Source organism: Simochromis diagramma, unplaced genomic scaffold (genome assembly GCF_900408965.1).
Source record: "Simochromis diagramma unplaced genomic scaffold, fSimDia1.1 OVJJ01000646.1, whole genome shotgun sequence".
NCBI classification, from domain to species: domain Eukaryota; kingdom Metazoa; phylum Chordata; class Actinopteri; order Cichliformes; family Cichlidae; genus Simochromis; species Simochromis diagramma.
The window spans coordinates 1,070,127-1,092,798 of record NW_024387279.1 but is presented as its reverse complement, the minus strand read 5'-3'; the positions used below and the strand labels follow the sequence as shown (position 1 = coordinate 1,092,798).

At 45.4% G+C, this 22,672-nt stretch overlaps 1 protein-coding gene and 1 long non-coding RNA gene across 2 annotated transcripts in view; one reads left to right on the top strand and one right to left on the bottom strand.

Moving 5' to 3' along the window:
* Positions 1–18,002, bottom strand: part of LOC120715915 (constitutive coactivator of PPAR-gamma-like protein 1 homolog) — a 29,625-nt gene extending 11,623 nt beyond the window's left edge. Inside the window, exons 1-10 of the mRNA XM_040003194.1 lie at positions 17,143–18,002; positions 15,746–15,992; positions 15,580–15,662; positions 9,830–9,958; positions 8,374–8,464; positions 7,543–7,631; positions 7,210–7,460; positions 6,050–6,137; positions 5,736–5,957; positions 5,429–5,600 (exon numbers count right to left, since the gene is read on the bottom strand). Coding sequence (XP_039859128.1) covers positions 5,429–5,600; positions 5,736–5,957; positions 6,050–6,137; positions 7,210–7,460; positions 7,543–7,631; positions 8,374–8,464; positions 9,830–9,958; positions 15,580–15,662; positions 15,746–15,992; positions 17,143–17,616 — 1,846 coding nt within the window. The 5' untranslated portion in view covers positions 17,617–18,002. The remainder of the gene's footprint in view (positions 1–5,428; positions 5,601–5,735; positions 5,958–6,049; positions 6,138–7,209; positions 7,461–7,542; positions 7,632–8,373; positions 8,465–9,829; positions 9,959–15,579; positions 15,663–15,745; positions 15,993–17,142) is intronic.
* LOC120715944 lies at positions 16,784–18,207 on the top strand. The gene is made up of 2 exons (XR_005691769.1): positions 16,784–17,002; positions 17,104–18,207. It is a non-coding gene; the product is annotated as an uncharacterized LOC120715944 (long non-coding RNA).
* The last annotated feature ends 4,465 nt before the right edge of the window (positions 18,208–22,672 follow it).

Genomic DNA, 22,672 nt, shown 5'->3' with positions numbered 1-22,672 from the left:
AGTTAGACCTCCATATTAAACAAACCAACACAAAAAAGAAGCAGCACACATCATCTCCTCACCAGAAACAACCTCTGACTGACTCTATGCAGGCTGTCAATTCACAGCTAATTAGTCTAGCCGGTACCAACAGCTCAAACCTGTAAATCTAACGTGTACATATGAAAATCTCATAACAGTCACTAAACACTCACAGATCATTAACACAGCTAAATGGGTCCCTATAAAAGAAAAATACACATTGAAAGAAACAAAAGAAAACAATTCTACAAGTAGAGCACCCTTCTGCTTGGTTTAGCGCAGTGATGTCAACAATGACCTGCATGGTGGCTCAGAACAAACAAACACAATGCCAAGTGGTCAGCGCTGTTGCCTCACAGACTCCACACAGAAAGGCCGGTCTGTCTGTGTGGAGTCTGTATGTTGTCCCTGTGTTTGTGTGGCTCCTCTCCGGCTTCCTCCCACAGTCCAAAGACATGCAGTTAGTGGGGTTAGGCTCAGTAGTGATTCTAAATTTCCCATAGGTGTGAATGTGAGTGTGAAAGGTTGTCTGTCTCTCTGCGTTAGCTCTGCGACCTGTCCAGGCTTTACCCTGCCTCTCGCCCCATGGTAGCTGGGATAGGCTCCAGCCCCGCGCGCCCTGATGTGGATAATTGGAAGAGAATGGATGAACAATATTTATAACAATATAATACTATAATTATGACTGGTGGTGGTCAGAGGGCCCGGTGGCGGCAGTGTCCGGCAGCCTCGCCTCTGTCAGTGCGCCCCAGGGCAGCTGTGGCTACAATGTAGCTGCCATCACCAGTGTGTGAATGGGTGGATGACTGAATGTAGTGTGAAGCGCTTTGGGGTCCTTAGGGACTAGAAAAGCGCTATACAAATGCAGGCCATTTACCATTTGTACATGCTTTGATATTAACTGCAACATAATGCTAACACAAAGAAACCAAGTTTAGTATGTGAAGCTATAGCAAATACGCACATGTATGGTAGAAAAAACAACATGATGGACAGTGGTCCCTCGCTGTAACGCTGTTTTGTGGATTTTCTTTTGTGCAATTTTGCATTTTTAAAAATTCTTTTTATTTTTTTACGGCGCATTGTGTTCTGCGTCCTGATTGGCTGTACAGTACTGAATGCGTTCAGCTTGTCAAATTTACATAAATCTTCGATCCTAGCAGTGTGACTCTGAAGTGATGCACTGTATGTTTCTAAGTTTTCTCCACAGCAAACACAACAATGTCAACGAAACGTTTTGCACCGTCAAAAGCAGCTGCGGTAGCACCCAGAAGGCAGAGGAAGATGCTAACCATCGCACAGAAAGTTGGATTTCTGGACATGTTAAAGGAAGGTAAAGTTACCATAATTTTCAGATTATCAGAATCAGAATCAGATCAGAATCGTGTTTATTGGCCAAGTATATGTGCAGACACATACAGGGAATTTGGTTCCGGTAGATGGTGGCTCTCAAGCACAGCAATGTAGATCTCACACACACACACACACACACACACACACACACACACACACACACACACACACACACACACACAAGTGTCTATATATACACATTACACATACATACACAAAGCTATGTAAACCAACTATAAATAACGAATCTAAACTTATATACATAAAATACAGAAATGAATGAGGTGGAATGAATACTACAAAATGTACATAAGGTGCAGCTGCAGTCTGGCAGTGGGAGCAGTGTGACAGGTCAACTGTTAAGAAGGGAGATGGCGAGGGGAAAGAAACTGTTCCTGTGTCGGGTGGTCCTGGTCTGCAGGCTTCTGTACCGTCTGCCAGAGGGCAGCAGATCAAAAAGTCTGTGTGCAGGGTGTGAGGGGTCTGCGATGATTTTCCCTGCCCGTTTCCTGGTTCTTGAGAGGTACAGATCCTGGATGGGGCAGGGGCGTGCCGATGATCCTTTCTGCTGCCCGTACAGTCCGCTGCAGTCTGCTCCTGTCCTGCTTAGTGGCTGCTCCATACCAGACTGTGATGGAGGAGCACAGGACAGACTCAATGACCGCAGTGTAGAACTGGATCAGCAGCTCCTGTGGAAGACTGTACTTCCCCAGTTGTCTCAGGAAGTAATCCTCTGCTGGGTCTTTTTGAGGATGGAGTTGATGTTGGTCTCCCACTTCAGGTCCTGGGAGATGGTTGTACCCAGGAACTTGAAGGTCTTCACAGTTGACACAGGGCTGTCTGATATGGTGAGGGGGAGCAGAGTTGAGGGATGTCTCCTGAAGTCCACTGTCATCTCTACAGTCTTAAGAGTATTCAGCTCCAGATTGTGCTGACTGCACCAGAGTACCAGCCGCTCAACTTCCTGCCGGTATGCAGACTCATCACCATCTTGAATGAGGCCAATGACAGTGGTGTCATCTGCAAACTTTAGGAGTTTGACAGCAGAGTTATTGGAGGTGCAGTCGTTAGTGTAGAGGGAGAACAGTAGTGGTGAGAGGACACATCCTTGAGGGGCACCAATACTGAGGGACCGGGTTTCAGAGGAAAGGGGGGTGAGAGGTGTGGTGGAGGTCGTTGAGTCTGGATTGGGGAGGGTGGGGGTGGTCGTTGAGTCTTGATTGGGGAGGGGCAGGGTGAAGGGGGGAGAGGTGGAAGATGTGTTGGGGGTCAATGTCTGAAGCAATGTCCCTGGGGAGGGGAGGGTGGGGCGTGGGAGTCTGTCCGTCTCAAACCTGCAATAGAAAGTGTTTAACTCGTTGGCCAGGTCTTTGTTTGCTTCAATAGTGGGTGGGGGGCGTCTGTAGCTGGTGATTTCCTGCAGGCCCCTCCACACTGATGCAGGGTCGTTGGCTGAGAGCCGTTCTTCCAGCTTCTGGGAGTAGATCCTTTTAGCTGCTTTGATCTCCTTGGTCAGTGTGTTCCTGGCTTGCTTGTACAGGACCCTGTCACCACTTCTGTAGGCGTCCTCCTTGGCCTTACGAAGATGTTGAAGTTTAGGAGTGAACCATGGTTTATTGTTGTTGTATGTGCAAAAGGTCTTTGTTGGCACACACACGTCTTCACAGAAACTGATGTATGATGTCACAGTGTCCGTGAGCTCATCTAGGTTCTCAGATGCAGCTTCAAAAACAGTCCAATCAGTGGAGTCAAAACAGTCCTGCAGTTCCTGCTTTGCTGCGTTAGTCCACTTCTTCACAGTTTTGACTACAGGCTTGGCACGTTTGAGTTTTGGCTATAAACTGGATAAGATGGACCATGCGTGATCAGAATGCCCAAAGCTGCCCGGGGCACAGAGCGATAGCATCTTTAGAGTGGTGTAACAGTGATCCAGTATGAGTGGTTGCCTGTGTGGACAACTATATGTCTGCCCTGGTGGGCAGACTAATGCTGTCTGATTTAGGGAGTCGTAGTTTAGGTTTCTCTGAAAATCCCAGAAATTGTAAAGGATCCGGAATTCCTCTCCAGGGAGTATCTGGTCAGCCGCTCGCACGTGCGTTGTTCGCGTTGGCCTGTGGCGGATGTAACCCGACCGCATGAAGGAGAAACCCCGGGGATAAAAGGTTATTGATAGAAAACTTCCAAGTGTGGGCTGCAGTGTTTCTGTACACGTGACTCGTACACCAACCTTCATTAATGTGAAGCAGACGCCACCCCCTTGTTTTCCCTGAGAGCTCTGTTTCGCGGTCCGCCCGGTGAAGTTGGAAGCCCGGCAGATTTAAGACAGCGTCTGGGACTCGCTCACTGAGCCAGGTTTCAGTGAAGCAGAGGGCAGCAGAGCGTGCAAAGTCCTTGTTAGTCCGGTTTAAGAGCAGTAATTCGTCGACTTTGTTTGGAAGAGAGCGGAGATTCGCGAGGTGAATGGAGGGGAGTGCCGTGCGGAATCCTCGCCGACGTAGTTTCACCAGCGCACCGGCGCGACTCCCCCGTCTACGTCTTCTCCAGGAGCCACAGAGAGCTGCTGCGCCTCCAACTAAAATCTCCAAAAAACTTTCCGGGTTTGTGAAAAATGGATAAGAACTATAGTGAGATGACTGCCTGATGTTAAGCAGTTGATCTCTGGAGAAAGTGATGTGGTCTGAGTGACCAAAAGCGCAGAAAATAAACAAAAACAAGAAAAGTGCGAGAGAGCGCAGTACCGAGGCTGGATGGCAGCCATTATAAGGCGCATTAAGGCGCATTAAGCGAAACAAAACAGTCAGATAAGTCAAACTTTACTCAGCTCATTCTTCTTGCTTCCTCTACTTCCGTACCATTGATTTGTTTATGTTGAATTCTCTGGCAGCTGCTCTGTTCCCATGTTCTGGACATAAAACAGGGTTTGATCCTTGGTTTCATTCTATAATACTGGACTGATTCTTCTACGAAGGTTTGAACTTTGAGAGTTTAAACAAGAGAGAAAAAGTGTGAAAATGTTCGTGCCTGTCTGAGAAAAGTGTATAAAGTGTGTAGTGACGGGTTTTACAGCCTTAAATCATCTATAATAATTGTAAAAAATAAAGCTGGCTACTTCGCAGATTTCACCTGTCGCTGGTTATTTTTGGAACATGACTCCCACAATAAACGAAGGACCTCTGTAGTGTGGAAAATGAACTTGTAATGAAATTATAAAAGTGTGACAGCTGCTCACCCACTTTGTCACAGAGAACTACCACAAAATGGTTTGTAGCAACAAACTTAACAAGACACTTGAGCTGCTGACGTTGGATATTCTAAACAAGCTGACAAAGTAAAAGTGTCTGAAGTTGTTTGGAGCTCAGAGCCAGCAGCCTCGGTTTGAACAGTCAGAAAATCTGTTATGAGTTATAGTTCTCAGAAAAAAAATCCAAATCAGAATTAAGAATTGTCCGACACAGTTGCTACCGATGCACCTGTAGATAACAAACTAATGCAACAAAAGAGCTCTACTTATGGACTACACATACTAGAGTAGCTTTGCATGGTTCAGTTCAAAATACTCTGTCTTATACCAGCACAACCCCACGCATGCCCACACTCAATAGTTGTGGATGAACAAAAAACGTTTCCCTCGTGTGTCCCACAGCAGTTTTGCTCCTTTTGGGCTCCTAAGAGGAATTCTGTGTGCAACCCATACTGTTTGTCTACAAAAACACTCACTGGCCCATGTCTGCCCAACAACAGTTTTACCTCTCAAGGTCCCAGTGACTATTTTCTAAGGGCCCTGGCTGCTGTGGCCCCAAGTGGGCACACCCGCTTGGGGCCTGTGTGGGTTTGCCTTGTGCACACAGCCCCAGTGAGCCCGCACGGGCATGTTTGTTGGGACATTTCACACCAGCCTCATTATTTGAAACTTGAAACCAGTACCCCTAAGAGGGAAAAAACAGTGGAAGTGTAGAGCCCTGCTCTCAGTCTTGCTCTAATCTCAAAATCCCCGCCCGTGAGTTTTCACTACAGTGTTAAACAGACATAAAGGAGCTGTTTGATCATAACTCACACTCAGGGAGGCAGTTCTTCCTCATGGCGAGTCTCTCAGCCTTCTTTCTGGCCTCTGACAGGCTGAAGAGCACTCCGTAAACATACTGACGGATAGGTCGAAACAGTTGCACTGCTGAAGGCAGGTCTTTGTTGGCTTCATCTTCAATGGTGACAGACAGCTTAATCTCTCCCTGCAAAGGCACACTGTTAGATCAGTGCTGGACAGTGACAAAGGCCGCTCAACACAGGCACTTCACATTCTACCAACATGCAGAGTTTGTATATGCCAAATACAACACGTCAAAGATAAAAGCAGTCTAGATGACCTTAGTGAGGACGTGGTAGACGTAGGGGTACATCAGGCCCTTCTTGTGTCTGTGCTCGGCAACCCGCAGGACCTCGGGGGCCGCGGCAGGGAGAGGTGGGATGGTAATGTCCATATGGTTCCTGGTGGGCATGGAGAGCAGGGAGGGGATTTGTGCATTCGAGCCTTGGAGATCTCCATCCTGTGACCCCAGGTTCACAGCAGAGGTCCCACACAGGTCAGTCTGAGGACACAAGGGGGTGTGGGGATGTTCAATCAAGTCTATTGTCAGATTCCCCATCAACCAATATGTAGTACTGGTCAAGCTAGACTCACTTTCGCCCCTTCACCTCTCTCTGGTGTGTTGGAAGCGTGAGCAGCCTGTCCATTTTTGTGCCATTCTTCAGTGTGCTTGCTCACGTGACTAGAACAGGGAAACAGGTTTGTTGCATTTACAGGTAAGTGCTCAGCATTACTGTCTCTTACAGCAATCAGCCACAAGTCAAATAAACTGCCATTCACAATGACTATAATCTTTTTGGCACAACATCACACTAAGAAACCTTTGACCCTTTACTTTGTCACGTACTACCTGCCTACGCATCATTTCCAACAAAGCGTAGCGGTTCTTGATCTTGGAACCAGTCCAGGGAGGAAACCTGAGCTGGTGACAAAGTCATGGCAGTCAAAGGCTCAGTGATATGTGCAAAAGGGAGGCTTATGTGTTCTGATCGCATGAAAAAGCTACTGTGTCAAAAACTTGAAATGTGTCTGTTTACTGCAGTTTGTGGCTATTTAACCACAGACCTGACAGAGTGCCCAGAGTCCACTGGCAAAAGAACCCACAATCGACACATCGATGTCAGAACAGGACTGAGCGACCGAACAATCTGCTCTGGGCTGATGAATAATATTTCAATCGTGTTGTGTTTCTCTGATGGCAGCAGGATTGTTTATAGGAAGAAAGAGCGAGCCAGCCGAGACCATCCACCGCTCTGTGGATTATTCTGCTGTGGAATCTTTTGCTTCCATCTATAAAGGTCACAAAACCCAAACATGAGGTCACTCTAACCCCAACTGTATCCCTGACCTTCTAACCCTAAGCCCATTTGCGGATCCAGATGACACCCAGACTGGTAGAGCAGGTTCTTCAAAAGCTGCAAACCAACTCTACCCTGGCTGCTGCTGGTGTCTGTCTTAATGTGATAGCTGTCACCGATGCATGCTCTTTCTATGCTGGGCTCACGCTGCTGTTCTACTCAATTTCTACATATTCACATAAAAGAGCCAAAAGCTGCCAAAAGCAAATTTACTGTACTTTTAGGCCAGGTCCATTGGTCCTGACTGAATAAAGCACAAACTAGCTTTAGCTGATTATGAACAGGATACAGCTACCTTCACCTTTGTCCTCTCCCACTGCTGCTGATCTCAAACAGTCAGTGTAGCCGCTGATGAATCGGCACACCATCAGTGAGGACATGCTGTGCTCTACTCACTTGGCAGTTGTGCCAGAGCTCTCATCGTTCTCTGAGGAAGACGACGTGGAGGAGGCATTGAAGAAAGGAGCCTCTATGTGGTTGGGGCTGCCGGCTTGCCTGGGGTTAATGGGAGAGGATCTCTCATAGAGGGGAGTGTGCCTCCCTTCAGGAGAAATGCTGCTGAAGCTCTTTTGCTCTGGGAGAGCTTTCTCAACCGAGTCCACAGACTGGCTGCCCTCCACCACAGCGTCTGTGTGCGAGTGCTGGACCTGAAGGCAGGGGAGACACAGAAGCATCAGGAAAGCTGAGGCAGCTGGAGCACGTTGCCGTGGTACTGGCTGGATTTCTTACCCCGTGTTTGTCAGGCTGTGGCGCCTGTGGAATGGCGAGTAGTTTAGGAGATGGCACTGCGGCTGGCACCCCCATGTGTTTTGGTCTAACTGTGAAACAAACACAAAACCTCTAGTTCATATGAAAAGTAACTTCTACACTTACAAACGTAGATATTTTATGTGCTTCATCACATTCACACTGAAATTTGATAGTGGTTACTAAGTGGCAAAGAACCGTGTAGGAGCAGTACTGCATTTGAAGAGCTTCAAATAGAACCGAACACAGAGCCAAAGAAAATGCACCTGAGCAGGTGGACTGCAGGCCGTCTTATTCTGAGAAGCTCTTTCACTGTTAAAATGATCAAATTTAGTCCAGTGAGTTTTGATACGTCTATCTGAATATGAGTAACAGACTGTATAAAAAGATGGAAAACACTCCTTTATATTTGTTCAGTGCGTTTGACCTGCTGCTTCGGTCAGCAGTGACATGTCCAATCAACTCAGTTTAGTTTTATGTTTTTTAACCTCTAAACTTTGAACTCTTTGTGTTAAACTCCCCATAAATAACATTTACAGTTTATACTTTTCAACGTTATCTACTGTACATCCCCCACACAGCAGCGAGTCTCCGAACAGACGGAACCCAAAAGTAGTTTAATGGAAACTTTAAAAAAAGTATCATCTCCGACACGATTTTGATGTAAACTCAAGTTAAAGCAGAAACTCTGCACGTTAATGTCATGAATGATATATTAAAGTGTTGAGTCTCAGCGCCGCGTCTCGACGGATCAGTGCTGCTGACCCGAACTCCAGAGTTTTCAGTTTATGGTGAGATGAGGCGAAAACCCACCCAACTGTAGAGGTAAATGTTGGGGCTGGTTGGCCACTGAGTAGTACTCCACTGCCTTCTTGAAGCGGAAGATTTTGTCATCAGTGCAAGACTAAAAGAAAAAAATGAGAGAACAGAGTATTTCTGTCTAAAATAAAAAAATCTCCAAATTCACTTTCAAACAAGCAAATTCTTTATTCCTCTTATCCTGATTTTGACCACTTTCTACTAAAACATGCAGTAAAAATAATATACATAGCTTAGGTAACTCAAATGGAATCAATCACTGCACGCTCAATAATGTGTTTAGACCACTTCATCATCTTCCCATTTTCTGAGCATCCTGCTGGATCCTCTGCGACTACATATTTATCGCCACAGCTCAGATCTCACTCTGATCACTTATGTGTCGGTGTCACCAAAATAAAGGAGTAAAGGACAGAAACTGGCCATACAACTAGATTTAATACCAAACTGAAGCCATAATGAAGAGAGACCACCTGTCAGAACCTGTTTCATAATCAATTTTCCCAAAGCTTTCTATTGTTTGTGGTGTAGTGTATGCTAAAGGAGGCACGCGCATGCAGTCTAACTGCACATCTGGCAGATCAACAGTTTTTATTTAGAGCACGGACGTTCTGCATCTTTAATCAACAGGACTACATCTGAAAACTGTCAAATCACTTTAGCTGGCTCTAGCTCCATGACCCATTCACGCCTGTTTTTTCTTGCTCAGTCAATTCAAAGTCACAAAGAATCACTTCAACATGATGTGAACTGGATTTATTAAAGGATGATCAGGATCGACTGTGACTGCCTGAAAATCAGAGGGATTTTTAGCTCACTGATGGGATTAAATGTCGTCATTTGGAGCTTCACAATAAATCGAATCTGTTTCACTAGAGTGTCGTGTTTCATAACCACATATAAGCAAAACTTGATAAACACAGGTTCAGTCCCACATGCTTTCAAATTAGTGTTTGTGGAGCAGTTTCACTGATCCATCATCAATTGGTAGAAAACAGAAGAATGATATTTCTGCCTGGCGGTTCGAGGTTAATGTGACTGCACTGGGAGAACTGCTCATTTATCTCATCTATATCATTTCTTTCCCCCCGAGCACTGGCTGTGTATGAAGAAGGGCGAACTACATGAGGACGGATTTTAAACATATGAAACTGCCACTGCTACCCTTCAGCTTCCAAGCAGATACACCTACGGTATGAATGTCAAAATCCTGCGTTATTGCATTCACAAGATTTTCAGAAAAGGTGAGTAACAGAACTATAGCTCTGAGGCGAAAATAAGTCAAATGCAGTGTCAAGCATACTGTTTTAGCTGGTCCAACCACTTACTGTAAAGCTAAATCATATGAATCTGTAAATATCTCACTGTTTGCATTACCAAGGGTAGAGGGGATGACAGGCTGGAGCAAAACATTCAAACTTTGTTCAAAGGGCTTTTGGAAAGTTCATACCTGTGAATTCTTGAAGATGTCCTTGCCAATGGTCTCCAGGTCAGTGATGTCGGGGATGCTGCGGACATAGTCGGCCACGGCCTTGATTACAACATCACAGGGAGGAAGCACGAGCTGATGGGCACGCACCTGTGAAAGACAGATTGTCCTGAACGCAGCCAAAGCTTATATAACCCTTCACTGCATAAGAGGGAAGGTTACGAATCAATAAGCACAAATGATTTAAGTCAAAAGTAAAAGTGTCTTCTTCCTCTGTAAGTAAAGTGTATCTGAGAAGGATTCAGGCTCAGGGGTGTCTGCTGGTTTGTGAACATGTTCAGATGTGTCTGCAGTATGTCCACATCAAACTGAAATGTCGACTACTGTAACACTCGTGCACAAAAAGCTTAGATTGTGCTTCGTGTTGTGAATCATTCCACCGTAACAGTGTCAAGTGAACTTTGTTCATTAGACTCTCTGGTGCCACGACAATGAACTCACTTAAGCTGGAATTAATGAAAGTGAGGCTGCTTACATTTATGCGGCAAACAAAGAACTTTGCATGTTATCTTTTATCATGTGCACATCCACACACGTCCAAGTGAACTCGCCCATCCGCAGCACCACAAACAGAATCTGAGTCTTGTGCTGTCAACTTGAGAGCATTTTGACAGCTTCATCACTACATGAAAGAGAAGACTGTTATTTTGAGCAAAGAGGTTTTGTCCGTGTCAAACTGTGCATGGACTGAAGATTTCCAATCCTGCAAAACATGGCTCTGAAACACTCTGTGGGATCTGGACGGTCATACAGACACCATCAGAATCAATACAACAAGCTTTGTGACAGAACAGATATAAAACCCATTAAGCACATGCCTGTTTTGAATGTGAATGCTCTGGATATTTCTACACAGCCCTGTGGTTCCTGTGACTTTCATGGACCCGGGTATGAGGTTTATCCGAGGTCATATACGCGAAACGCTGTTTACACGGAAAACAGATGTTTGGGTTCTGCGTGTCCTGTGTACATAATAAATACTAGTATCCTGGTAACTGTGTGATGTTAGTTTAGGCAGGTGTGATATGTCGAGAAACACAAACAAATAGGTAGATGTACCTATAACTATTACCTGAGGGCAGCTGCTGAAACTTGCTGGTACTGATACCAGGATAGCATCATAAAAGGGAGCCTAAGTGTGCTTTTCCTTATGACAGCAGTGATGTTAAACAAGGCGAGTGGCTGTGGCTCAGGTGACAGAGCGGGTTGATCACTTAGGCAAGACAGTGAACCCAGAATTGCCTCTGGTGTGAGTGTAAGTGCTAGATATGTATGAATGCATGTGTGACTGGGTTAATGAGACTTGTAGTAGAAGTTTTAGTTAATTTACCATACCACAAGCACTTTGCAATAATCTAGAGATCTCAGACCTACCATTTATCAGCTCAAACATCCAACGACATGAATGCTTTAAAAGCATCAACATCAGCTCTTCTCTGACAGCATGGTGGGAGTTTCTAAAATTGACGGCGTCTTCATTAATCCCATGCAAACGTACACCTATCTGGAACAACCCTGACATATTACAACAATAATATGATAAACTTTTCAGATTGGAGTGGTAAAGGAATCAAATATTTAGAACATATACTAGAAGGAACAGAATTTATCTCATTTGACGGACTAGTTACACAATATGGGATCAACAAGAAAAGATTTTTAGAATATCAACAAATTAAATCCATAGTAAAAAAGAAATTTAAACCGGGTCAAGTTGAACTACAAACACCACCAAGTGTGGTTCAATTTCTTACTCTTAAAACCCCCAAATTACTATCCAAAATATACAGAATGCTTTCTAAAACAGATGAATCAATATCACTTCCTATTGCAAAATGGGAAGCGGATTTATCAGTTAACTTAGACCTAAACTTCTGGTCTCAGATTTGCTTAAAAACCTTTCATCTAATTAGAAATCCCAGTCTTCAATTAATTCAATACAAAATATTACATAGAGTGCACTATACAGGTCATCGGATGTTCAAGATGGGCTTTACGTCTACCAACAACTGCTCACACTGTCAAACCAATTCACCGGACAATTATATCCACGCTCTTTGGTTCTGTCCACCAGTTCAGAAGTTTTGGCGCGAGATATGTGAAGACTTATCGAAGTGTCTGAAATGTAACATTCCAACTTCCCCCTTAGTGTGTTTGTTGGGCAGCTTAGATAATGTCACTTCAGAAAAGAATATCGCCCATATGGTTTTCACTGCCCTATGCATAGCCAAGAAAACAGTCCTCATGAACTGGAAAAATAAAAACAATCTTAATTCTAACCAATATAGAAATTATCTATTAGATTACATTAGTCTTGATACAGCCTCTGCCACCACATCAGATCAATTGCTCTGGGCTCCTTTGATCAGCTCCATCACCTAGTGGGGGTGGTGGGGGGTCATAGTTTGGTCCCGCCTTCACTGTTGTGATTGGTGTGGGGGTAGGGACAGGCTTAGGGCGTCGGGGGGTTCCCCGGAGGCATCTTCCTTGGGGGGCTCAACCCGGGGTAGCGGTCGTGTCCTGTTAGGGGCTCTGTTGGCTCTCAGGTGACTGTTTCCTCGCGGCTGCGTGCAGCGGGGCTAGGGGAGGGTCTGTGCTGACGGACGTGGGTTACTGACCTGGTAGCCTGGCTGCCCCTGGGTGGGTCCGGGATGGGCGTGAGGTTCTGGGGGCGCGCCGTCTCTGGGCTGGGGCCTGGGCTTCGAGGGCTTGGGTCCTGGTTGGTGTGTTGCCGGGGTTGTGGGCGGGTGGGTGCATGGGGGCCCAGCCCTGGAGCAGGGTGCCGCCGGTGCATCGAGCCACCTGGGGGGCTCTTCAACTGGTGGGGAAGATTGTCACACCTTGCAGGAGCTTTCCTCTCCTCAGGGGCTCTCTCTGCAGGAGGGGGAGATACAGGAGAGGTGGAGGAAGATCTCAGCCTGGGCGTCTATTGTCTCATGTAGTCTGGAAGATGAGTGGATGGTGGGGTGGGTGCAGTTTTCTCTGTGGTGGGGTTGGGTGGACTGTCCTGGGCTCTGTGGGGCCGGGAGGCGCTGCTGCGCTGGGCACCGGTCTGGATGGGCCTGGGCCCCCTTTCCCTGGCGGGTCGCGGAGTATGGGGGTGCCTACTGGGGTCAGCAGGGGAGCTGGCCCCAGGGAGGGGTCACCTGCCCCTCCCTTCCTTCCCTCCCCATCTCCAGCTGCCTCACTCTTCCCGCTCCACCACAACCACCCACACATGCAGGGCCTTGGAGTAGGGGTATGTCACCAGGGTGCAGAGGAGGCTACCACCCCCCCTGTCCCCTTCTGGCTGCCTCTGCCTCAATTTTATCCCACAACTTAGACATTCACATTACTCACACTCTCATTACACATACATATAGGATCTTGGGGGTGGGCACGATACACGGAGTCCAAATTACCATCAGGGTGTACACCCCACCCCTGGCGTCGTTGCCCACCTCTCAATGTTAAATACACGTAGACATTGAGGGCCAGCAGGAGGGACCACGCGCTTACCTGCTGCTCTCTGGCAGGTAGCTCCATGCCCTCCTGGGTTTTAAATGCACCTTAGAACACACATGCATCAACACTACAATGAGCGGGTGGAGGGAGGTTTGGAGTCTTCTCTCACCCCCATTCTCTGCGACCTGCTGGAGCGGGGGGCTAGGAGGAGGAGTTGGCCGTCCGACTGCGGTCTGGAGTGTGGGGCCTCCCTGCTGCTGCGGAGTCGGGGCGGTCTGCCTCCCCCCACCGCAGGGAAAAGGGTAACACCACCTGGGTCTGGGTGCAGTTCCCCCCTCCAGGGGCAAGGGTACCTAGACCCGGTTTGTAGAGTACGCTTGGGGAGTGTGATCGTGTGTACAGCGTCTCTTTATGTCTGTCTCCACGTTGGTTGAGTGTGGAGTAAGTGTTTATGAGAGCATGAGGGTGGGAATGGATGTTTGTGTCTGTGTGTGCCTGTATTTCTGTGTCTATATGTCAGGTTGGGTGTCAGGCGCCACCTCTCTGGGGACATCTCAGGCCCTCCAAGGTTTGGAGGCCTATCTCCCCCTACCACCACTTCCCCTGCCAGTGGCGGACTCCCTCAGACATCGGTGCGTTGGTGGTTCTTTGTGTCCGGGGATGGGCGTCCAGGTACACACCGGCTCACTCCTTGGCGGCCGCTTATCGGGGCCTGGAGCCTGGGGCTCGCTCGGGCCACTTCGGAGGTGGGGTGCCCCCGGCCTCTCGGCCTGTGGCTCGGTCACTCAGGCACAGCTGGCTGCCGGCGGAGCTCACGGGCGCGTCACTGCAACTCCCCCTGGCTTCTGCTCCGCGGCTGCTGAGTGAGCCCTCATCTGGGACTCTCCTCAGCTCTTTCTGGGACAGTGGCGCGGCTGCCCCTCTGTTGGTCTTCCTTGGTCTCTTGTGTTCTGGGGGCCTCTGGATGTCTGGAGTTTTGATCTCCTCCATACCTGCTTCATGCCCTGGAGGACGGGGCTGTGGCCCCCCCACACCCTCTAGCAGATCATTACATGAAGGAACCTTTTAAAAAAAAAAAAAACAAGCGCGTCCATGCTCACAGGTGTACACACGGGTGATCACACCCACAAACTACACCCTTTTTGGCTCCTACCTCAAAGCACACTGTGTTGTGTTGATCTTATGTGCTGCACAATAATGTTTAATATTTAGTGTTTACTGTCATATTCCCATTTATCATTGTGATGTTGTTTATTCTATTACTCTTGTTCTCTTCTGCTTGTTTTCTTTTTTCTTTCTCAGCAGGTGATCCAGGTGATCGATATATGCATTTTTTTTTTCTCTTTTTTTTCTGCTCATTCTGTTGTTTTTTGGTCTTTTGCCCTTCTCCCCCGTCCCTCTTCTCAGCTGTTTCTCTTTCCCTCTTTCTTTCCCCCAGTCAAGTCTGTCCCGTATTCAGTAAGTGAAAATAAAATAAACAATAAAAGGTGAATCAAATGGACCATTATGGCAAGGCTGGGATGGTCAATTTGGTAAAGTAAATCCGTTGGGCATCTTTCTTTGCCTTTAGACAACAATTCTGATGGCAAAAGAGCCAAACGGGACAGGCAAAAAAAAAAGAAAAAAAAAAAAAGTTAATTTACCATTAAACATAAAGGTCAGTGTATGTGCAATAATCTGAGAGCCAAACGCTCAAATTAAAGCCGACTTACAGGGACGGAGGCTGGACCTGGAGTCCCGTTACCAAATCCAGGTTGAATAAAACCAAAAAAGAACGATTAAAGTTTGATTTTAAATACTCTGATCATGTTTACATGTGCTAACGAAACAACTACATACTTCAAAAACTTTATCATAACCAGGACACGAGTCCATGCAAACACATCTACTGGTCTGAAGTGGGGGTGCGCTCAAATGGGTGATGTCACATAGATGCGAGTACCAATAAAGACGAACTAATAACTGGTGTTGAATCCTCTGAAGCTGACAGCTGGTCACCTGCAGACATTCCAGGGTCCAGTTGCCTAGGTAACGCCTCTATTTTCTACCAGGTCATATGTCAATCAATGAGATCCTGCGCTGTTGCTGGTAGCTACTTCAGTCTAGGCGTCGCTGGCGCTTGCTACCATATGTTTGAATGCAAAACATGTGCACTTTTCCTTCCCATCAGTCAAGGATGTGCACTGCACGAGCAAACGAATGACCAGTAACCATAATATTTAAGCACAAGGCCGACAGCTCTCGCAGCTCACAGAGAAAGTCCTTACCTTCAAAGATGCTAAGGGATGCTCTGGTCCAAGTAAGCTCCAGTGAAAGGCAGCCAAGTCTTCATCAGGCAGTAAGTGACTCCCTGTTAAAAAGAAAACGTGTATCCGTCAGCCTCACCGGGGCAAACACTTCCACCAACACACTTGCTCAAACTACAACACTAACCTAAAAGCGATGCAAAAATGACAAAACGATTGGGGCTGAGATCGAGCTGCCGTGCCACTTCATGCATCAGGTACTGGCTGGTGGTGAGGTTTTTGCCGTTGCGGCTCAGTTTGAGGATGTGGGCGTTGAAGTAGTATGGGATATTGCTCAGGGCGTAATCCGAGTCGTAAGCCACCAGACCATGGAAGCCACTCTTCCTGCATAAGGCTATCACTTCCAGGTGGTGGTCCTCCACACTCTGGACAACCTGAGGAGAGCCACAGACAGGAATTGAGCTAACGCCTCAAAACAAACCTCCTTACAGACACCAGTGTGCTAAAGCACTCAAAGAATACGCACAGGAAGAAAACTACAGTCGAGGAGCACATTCGTGTGAGCTGTTGGTGAGTGAGCCTTGCTCATAAGTCCCGTATAAGTTTTCACACTGGAGTTAAGTTTTTATTATTTCACTGTTATCATCCTGTGGGCAGACCGAAAATTACAATACGAAACACAACTTGATTACTTTTTGTCAAACGTGTACCAGTAGGACTGGAGTCTTCTGTCTGTATTCACTGTTACAGCAGAATCACTGTAACCACAACACTTTCACGTTCACTTTGCTGCCTGCTTTGTGGTCACGCTTGAACAGGCTACTAAAAGAAAGATCCTGTGTATGCCATCTTTATTAGGATTAGTACAAATATATAAACAGTTCAGCCATATTGTCAACACATCACTATCATTGCTCTGAAGAGCCAGAAAACATGTTTCTGACCTCAATGACCTGCAGGTCTGTGCCTCAGGTAAAATTAGGGTTTTATTTTTGGTGTGTGTGTTAAAAAGAACACACACTACAAGTCTTAAATGTAAGTGTGAAGTTGTGGCGTACTGCATTAATTTACCAGATTCCAACAAATCGAGCAGCTGTGTGATGGGAATCACAGCTGAGGTGGAGGCAGAGACACTGTCAGAACTTTCTACTTTATCTCATCAGCTCATCGTTTTATTAACTGAGCAGAAAGTATCTTTACAGTTAGTAGTTTGTTTGTTTTGAGATTATTTAAACCTCAGCCATGAAGTTACGTTCTTCCAGTGAAACAGGGACTTGTTCGTTTATGCCAAACCTGTCTGGACATCTTTTTGTTCACTCTGTTTACTTCTGTCAGATGGGAGGACAAACAGTGATCGCTGACAGAGGGGGGCCAGCATCTGACTCAGACCAGCAACCTGTTGGATACTAGTCAACCACCGCAGTTGCCCACCCTCGCACAGCAGGTTAGAACTTGTCTAAGTGTGGGAACAGCATCCTATCGTGGGTCAGGATGCTGTGGTGACATGGTGGGCAGCTAGCAGGCTAACTCGGGCTGTGTCCACAGCTCAACAGGCAGACACTGCCGGGCCGAGTTTCCACTCACCCCGACGCGGAACTTGAGGAGAGCAAGTCGGATGCAGTGGGCCATACACACGGGAGGCAGGAACCAGACTTTGGGCGGTGGGGTGCCTTTATTCTGGACGTGGCTGATGATCTGCTGAGCGGTCTGCCTCTCGTTCACCTGCCGCTTGACCCACTCGTGAAGACGGCCTTTCTCCAGGGCGCCATTGAAGCACACCAGGAGCTCAATGTTCCCGTTGAAGCAGGCCTGGGAGAGGGCGGCCAAGTAGCCCAGCATGTGGTTCCACTGGCCCCCGCAGACCCAGTCGGTGTAGAAGCCCCCGTAGAGTCGATGGAGGCAGTTCTCGGCGTCCACCAGCAACCTAAGCGGACTCTGAGGGGGTTTCTGCCGGCCACCTCCAACCAAACTCCCCCGGGCCAACCTCTGGAGGTCCACCGGCACCACAGCGCTGGGACAGTGCTTCTCAATATACTCCAGGAAACCTTGCACACCCATGTCGAGCTTCTCTTAGAAAAGACGGAAACTTAAAAGTGACGGTAAAGAAAGCTGGCTATCATAGGAAAATAAACCGGGGGAGGTTGCAGTGCGCCTCTCCCCCAGTGTGACTGACTGCTAGCTGGAGATATTACCGGAGTTGCTGTAATTACAAATGAAATCAAACACGCCTGCTATTTAAATGTGTCCGCTTTCCGGTGAGTTGTTGTTGTTGTTTGTTGTGTTTATTAATTTGGTTCATGGCTTCAAGATGCCATGTGTCGCTTCACGAAGCCATGACTGCGATCCTTAGTCTGTACGGGAGGAGAGCGAGAGGGAAAGCACGTGACGATATGACGCAAGGCACGTAGGCTCGAGAGGCCCACGTGAGAAGCAAGAGAGTACACTGTCGGTGCTTCGCTGTTTGTTTGTTATTGTTGTTGTTGTTGTTGTTTGCCTGAATTAAAAAAAAATAAAATAAAATCAGAAAATTAAAGACCTTTTATACAGAGACTGTATATGAAACATGACTACCGTTAGCTCTGTAGTTTTGTGATCAGATTTGGTCACGAAGTGAAAAATATGGATGTGGAAGGTAGTTCTGTTTTATTTTTTTTTTAAAAGAAAAAAGATGCGATATCAATCCAAATATATTGATGGCTATTTTATTTCATGACTCTGTGGCTGTTGCTCCAGACTGCAGTTTGTCTGTTTCATTATCTTGTGACTTTAGGGTAGAGATAGATGTTATGTTAAGGTTACCGCTCCAGTTTGTAGATGAGTGTGGCTATTATTTTCTTTTTTTAGTATAAAAGCTAGAAGCAGTGAGATTGGGAATCAAAATTTCACATTTTTAAAACCTACTGCTGAAATGTGTTGAGTTAAAGACTCAACACAATGGTTGGTGTTGAGCTGCAGAAGCTAATGGGACAGAAGCTAGCCTTGAGAACTGTCTGGCAAAGGTTGGATGTGAACTATCTTGGCAAGTTTCACTCTTTGGGTGTAAAAGCGTTCCTTCCTGATTTGTGGAGGGAGGGGGTGAGCAAAGGTGCAAAGTTGAGTCTCTGTACAAAAAATAGTGTTCTTAATAGCAGTTTGGTAGTTTTCCATCTGCTACATGGAAACGTGTTAGAAGTAACAACCGATCTAGAAATGACAGCTATTTCGATATTCAGAGCTCATTATCGACAAGTCCACCACCCTCTCACCAGCTGGTTATAACAATGCATTAATAAATGTGTTAATGAATGATACAACAGGGTTTAATGGCATTGTTTTACGAAGCCTTGTGAACTACTTGGTTTAACTTAACAGTTAACCCCGAATTTCTCCTTATCTTTCTGAACGCTTGGTTAAGAGTGAAAAAGCAGCCAAAATATGGGATTAAAGTCATTTCCGTTCAGTGTCAACAGAGGGCGGCATCCAATCAGTAACTGCACGTGTGAGCAGTCTTTCGGTGGTTAATACACTCTTTTTTGTCATAAACACGCATGAGAATTTCACTTGCATTTCCAAGTAAATAATACTCATTTATTTATCGATGAGCTGGAAACGTTTGTGAGCCCCCTCCCCCTTAGTCTCTTAACCAGGTGACCAGCAACAGGTTAGGGTTAGGGTCTTGGTGGCCATAATCCTTAGAGGTTACAAAGTTAACTGGTTAACATGTGGCTCTGCTTTAGCCACATGTTAAACAGGCATTTTATTAGAATCTACACATTACATTTCAGAAAGGTTCAAATACTGTAGAAACAGGTGGTTAACTAAACTCAACCCCTGGGTTTCCAGCGACCTGGTGGATGTTAAGAGGTTTGTAATCCTGGTATTCTTTTATATTATATGTTGTAAGTTTTATAATAGAGTGAATATAAATACTCTTCCTTTTTGCTCAGCACTTTTTGATATTGACCCCACTGATTCCAGGCCTAGTCATTTCTGTGTTTGGCTGAGACTTTTGTCTTTTCTGCGTATCACAAGTCTAAAAACTACAAAGTTATTATGTTTGCAACCCTTTGTAGCTTTTCACGTGGTCCTTTAAAATCTCACAACGTAAACTACAATCGCTGGACTTACAGTATCCTGGACGGCAATGTTTTTGCCAAACTAAGTCTTCAGTGTGACGGTTAAGAATATGAATTAGTAGTAAAATTCAAACCATACAACAATATATTAAAACTGAAACTTGTGTTGAGACTGATGTACTCCCCATTAGCAAACCTTCGGGCTGAAACTGAAGCCAGTGTCAAAGTAACAAAAACTGCAGTTCCTCTAATGGCTCCAAGAGGCTTGTTTGGAAAGGCTGCTGCGAGAAAACAACTGGACTTCTGGAACTATGGACCGCATTTACTAATATGTGCTTAGCAATGATGCTAAACTGCACAAAAAACCAAAGTGTGAAAGCAAAATGACTCTTTGATCTGTCCTATATTGTTCTTACCACCATTAACATGTTAATAAATCAGAGTCATTCTGAACCAATAGCCCTGTACCTGTTTACCAGTTGCATACAATCTGCACAACCACAATCTGCTCTCTATGAGCAAATTCATTTACCTTCAGATGAAGCAAATAAAGCAGTGACGATGTTGTAAGACAGAAGCACGCACCTCTAAATGGAAAGTCATAGAAAGTCCTGACTGAAAAAACCTGAAATAATTGTCTGAAGAGGAAGCCAGAAAAGGAACAACTTTTGAGTGTTTCGAGGCTCTGGTTAAAATAATGAAGGTTGTGAATACTGTTTCCCCTGAAGCACTCACAGTGATGTGTGAACCTGTCTAAACTACAAGAAAAAGAAGAAACCAACATCAAGCAATGATATAAACAATGTGAATTTAAGATAAGATCAAATGAGATAAGCAATACTGGAATATCTTTAGGCTGAAAAGGTTCAAGCTTACACCCTTCACTCCACCAGGCCATCATTGGTTGATCTAGATGGTCAGAGGAACTTCTAATGTTGTTCATAAAGTACAAATCTAAACAAATTTAGGTACATAAATATTGATAAATCACTGATTTGCATTCTTACACATGACTTATGCACAGGTTTGTGCATGCACACGGTTAGTAAGGCAGGACCTTTGAGCTGACCATGAGGTCCTCCTTATCCATGCACACTCCAATGAACTGAAGCAACGATGTAAATACAAGAGGGACAAAATTCCTTCACAAAAACTTTCGACACAAAACACTTCAAGTTATTGTTGCTAAAGGTAGCTCTACATTCAGTTTTCCATTTTAGTTTAGTTTTTGTTACACAATGACACAGTGGAAGCGTTTGTGTCTTGCGTTCCATGTGGTTAAATCATTTCATAACCTGGTAAGGTTTCTGGTGTAATACGATGCACACATAGCTCTAGATTTGTCCACCATATACTAGACGTGGTACAACCACTGGTTTCTAGGGAAATGTGTATTCCCCGACGGCTTGGCAGTTGTTTCTGGAGGTTGTTGGCACTCGGTGGGTGAGATCAGTTGATCAGTGATTGCTTTGTTTGCTAGCAGATTTCTATGGTTGCCTGTAGTTCTTCATGCTTGTCTGGAACCACTTGCTAACTCCCAGCCAAATGATCAAAAGAAAAAGTGCAATGCAAACTGGGAGAAGAGAATAGAGAAGGTAAAAGTGCCTCAGAGGAAAAGCCAGCAGGTATCAAAAGAATCAAAAATTATTGTAGCTATGCATCAAATTTAAATCAGCAAAATTTGAATGAACATCTCATAATTTGTGAGAAAATCTGCCCGAACTGTTGCTCGCCCAACTTCATAGACAACCAAAACAAAAGCTTACAGAGATGTAAAACATGTATTGATTGAAAATAATCTTCCCCATCTTTTGAACAGTGGTCTCTCTAAAGGTCTTTTTGTTCATTCATTTCATTGCAGTGCTGTGTTTTTCACCACAGACATTATATACTACCAGCAGTTTTAAAGGTAGTACCCAAGCAGAAGAGTGGGAGGTAAAAGGTTAACTATTGTGCACAGTCCACAGTTAGGAAAGACAGCATACCACCCTAAATCCAGTTCCTGTTCTGTAATGACTCGGATGTCTAACAATCACTTCAGGGTGTAAAAATGTTTTCACGCTTCAGTGACAGAAATAGAACAATTACGCCATTAATGGTTGTATTTCACTGTAACGCAAATGGAACGAAAAGAAACTCAAAATAGATTTTTCAAATGAGGTCCAGTATTGAAGCAGCAGAGACTGAAATATCCTGATGTTTAATCTCCAGTGTGGGTTAAACACCGGCTTCAACTATCCTAAAATGCAGCCAGTAGGATTTTTTGTGACTTTGCTTGTCTGGTAAACACTCATGTCTAATTAACAAGTTTAATTTTATATTTCCTTGTAGCCCCTTAGCCTTTTTTCTTTTTAAAACAACTAAACTTTTCTGTTTAATCGGGCCTCTTGCTGATATTCTTTTGATATTGTGTTTGAATTGTTCGTGACTGTTATGTCTGTGAAAAGCACTACATAAAAGAACTTTACTTGCTACTTACCGTCAATTATAGATGATCCATGTTGTTGTCATGATAACCACTTCAATAAAAGTTTGAATTTAAAATAACAAAACATACGTCATCCAGTCATTTTCCTTATCTTATCTGAAGTCAGGTCACGCAGCAGGCAAAGCAGGGAAGTACAGAGCTCCCTCTCCCCACCAACTCCCGCTTATCCGGAAAAACATCAAGTGGTTCCCAGGCCATCCGACAGATGCCATCTCTGACCCAGGAGGTGACAGCCTCAGACGGCTCCTTTCAATGTGGAGGAGAAGCAGCTCTACTCTGTCGCTCCCAAATGACTGACCTCCTCACACTGTTACTAAGGGAGAGCCCGTCCAGGATTCAGAAAAAGCTCATTTCCATCACCCATAATCTAATTTTATTAGTGTTAACGGAAAATGGCTGTATAACATATAGGAAATAATAATTTACTGGCTTTTGGTCATTTATGTGCGACTAGTCCAGTTGTCCTGTTGCACACATCCCTAATAATGACCTCGGTAAGGCTTTCTCCTGGCAACCGTTCTAAACAACCCATATGTGTCTTTATCTAACTTTAACCTTTAACATGAGGCCA